Source organism: Setaria italica, chromosome VI, assembly GCF_000263155.2.
Source record: "Setaria italica strain Yugu1 chromosome VI, Setaria_italica_v2.0, whole genome shotgun sequence".
Lineage (NCBI taxonomy): Eukaryota > Viridiplantae > Streptophyta > Magnoliopsida > Poales > Poaceae > Setaria > Setaria italica.
Genome location: NC_028455.1, coordinates 11,950,147 through 11,951,427, shown reverse-complemented (window position 1 = coordinate 11,951,427; position 1,281 = coordinate 11,950,147). Strand labels below are relative to the sequence as shown.

Genomic DNA, 1,281 nt, shown 5'->3' with positions numbered 1-1,281 from the left:
CGCGGCTCCGGGGAGGAGGCGGCGTACAGGGCAAGGCTCAGGTACCAAGCCCTCCTCCAGGATTACCAGGAGCTCGTCAAGGTAAGCCGCGGGGATCCCCCTTCTCAGCTTGTGCCGATGCCGATCTGATTTCGCCTGATCTGGGTTTTGGGGGGTTTTGCGGCCGGCCTCTGATCGGTTATTCTGGAGCTGCGATTGATCTGTAGTTTTCAGGGATTTGTTGGAGCTGCGATTGATCTGCTGGGTTTCACAGCTCGTGAGCTTTGCGGTGCTCGATCGATCTGCCTTTTTTCTTTGCGGTTTTGTCCCTGTGCGTTGGATTTTTTTTTTGGCGGTTTTGTTGTATTCCTTGTGGATCTCGTGCGCTTCCTTGGTTCAATCTGTTCGTTACGACGTTTGAGATCGATTTGGGCTTGCGAGTTTAGCTTGACGGTGTTAGCATCATCTAGGTTATTTCTCCGTGATTTGCAGTTCACTTTTTATTGGAGGCTTGAGCCTTTTATGAGTGGTGTGAAGGGGCTTCATAAATGAGGCGTTAGAACTTAACTATTTTGTTGGTTTATTATCTCAATTTTGGTGGTATCTGATGATGATTAGCTCATGTTGAATTGCTCAGGAAGCCCAAGCAAAGAAGAGGAGGCTGCACATGGAGAGGCTCAGCAAGCAGAGGCTTCTGGCTGAAGTCAAGTAATCGTCCTATCATACCATTTTCGCCCTAGTTTGTTATGTTATATCTGTGTGCGTGTATGTGCATGTGTGTCTTATGTGATATGTCTGTGTGTTATGTGATATCTCTGTGTGTTATGTGATATCTCTCCGCGTGTGTTGTGTTATATCTCTCTGTGTATGTGTGTGTCTGGCATTATTTCTAATTTCTAGTGAAAACTTATGGTGTTGCAGATTCTTGCGGAAGAGATACAAATCCATGTCTGAAAACCCATCTCAGACAATTGTGTGTAGAGTGAGGAATCCAGCAATGCGGCCTGCATCTCGGACTGCTGCTGCTTGGGCTGATGACGCTCAGCACCGGTCGGTTCAAGCAATTGGGAGTTCGAGCAGGAGCCAGCCGGTGCACTGGAGACAAGATGGTTCTCCAACGGCATCTCAAGCCATTGGGAGTTCCAGCAGAAGCCAGCCGGTGCACTGGAAACAAGATGGTTCTCCAAGGGTGTCTCCGGTGATTGACCTCAATGAGGCCTGTGAGCCGGTAATATTTGTGATAAACCTCATTTCATTTCTTGCAATATCTCTGAAGTTTGTTATCTGAACAGGTTTGTCTCA

The 1,281-nt window shown here is 47.7% G+C and overlaps 1 protein-coding gene across 1 annotated transcript in view; it reads left to right on the top strand.

Annotated features, from left to right (window-relative positions):
• Positions 1–6: 6 nt before the first annotated feature.
• The window catches only part of LOC101766559, a gene marked incomplete in the record, with an annotated part of 1,980 nt that continues 705 nt past the window's right edge, over positions 7–1,281 (top strand). The window contains 3 exon segments of the mRNA XM_012846636.2: positions 7–81; positions 617–687; positions 901–1,207. Of these exon segments, the coding sequence (XP_012702090.1) occupies positions 647–687; positions 901–1,207 (348 nt within the window).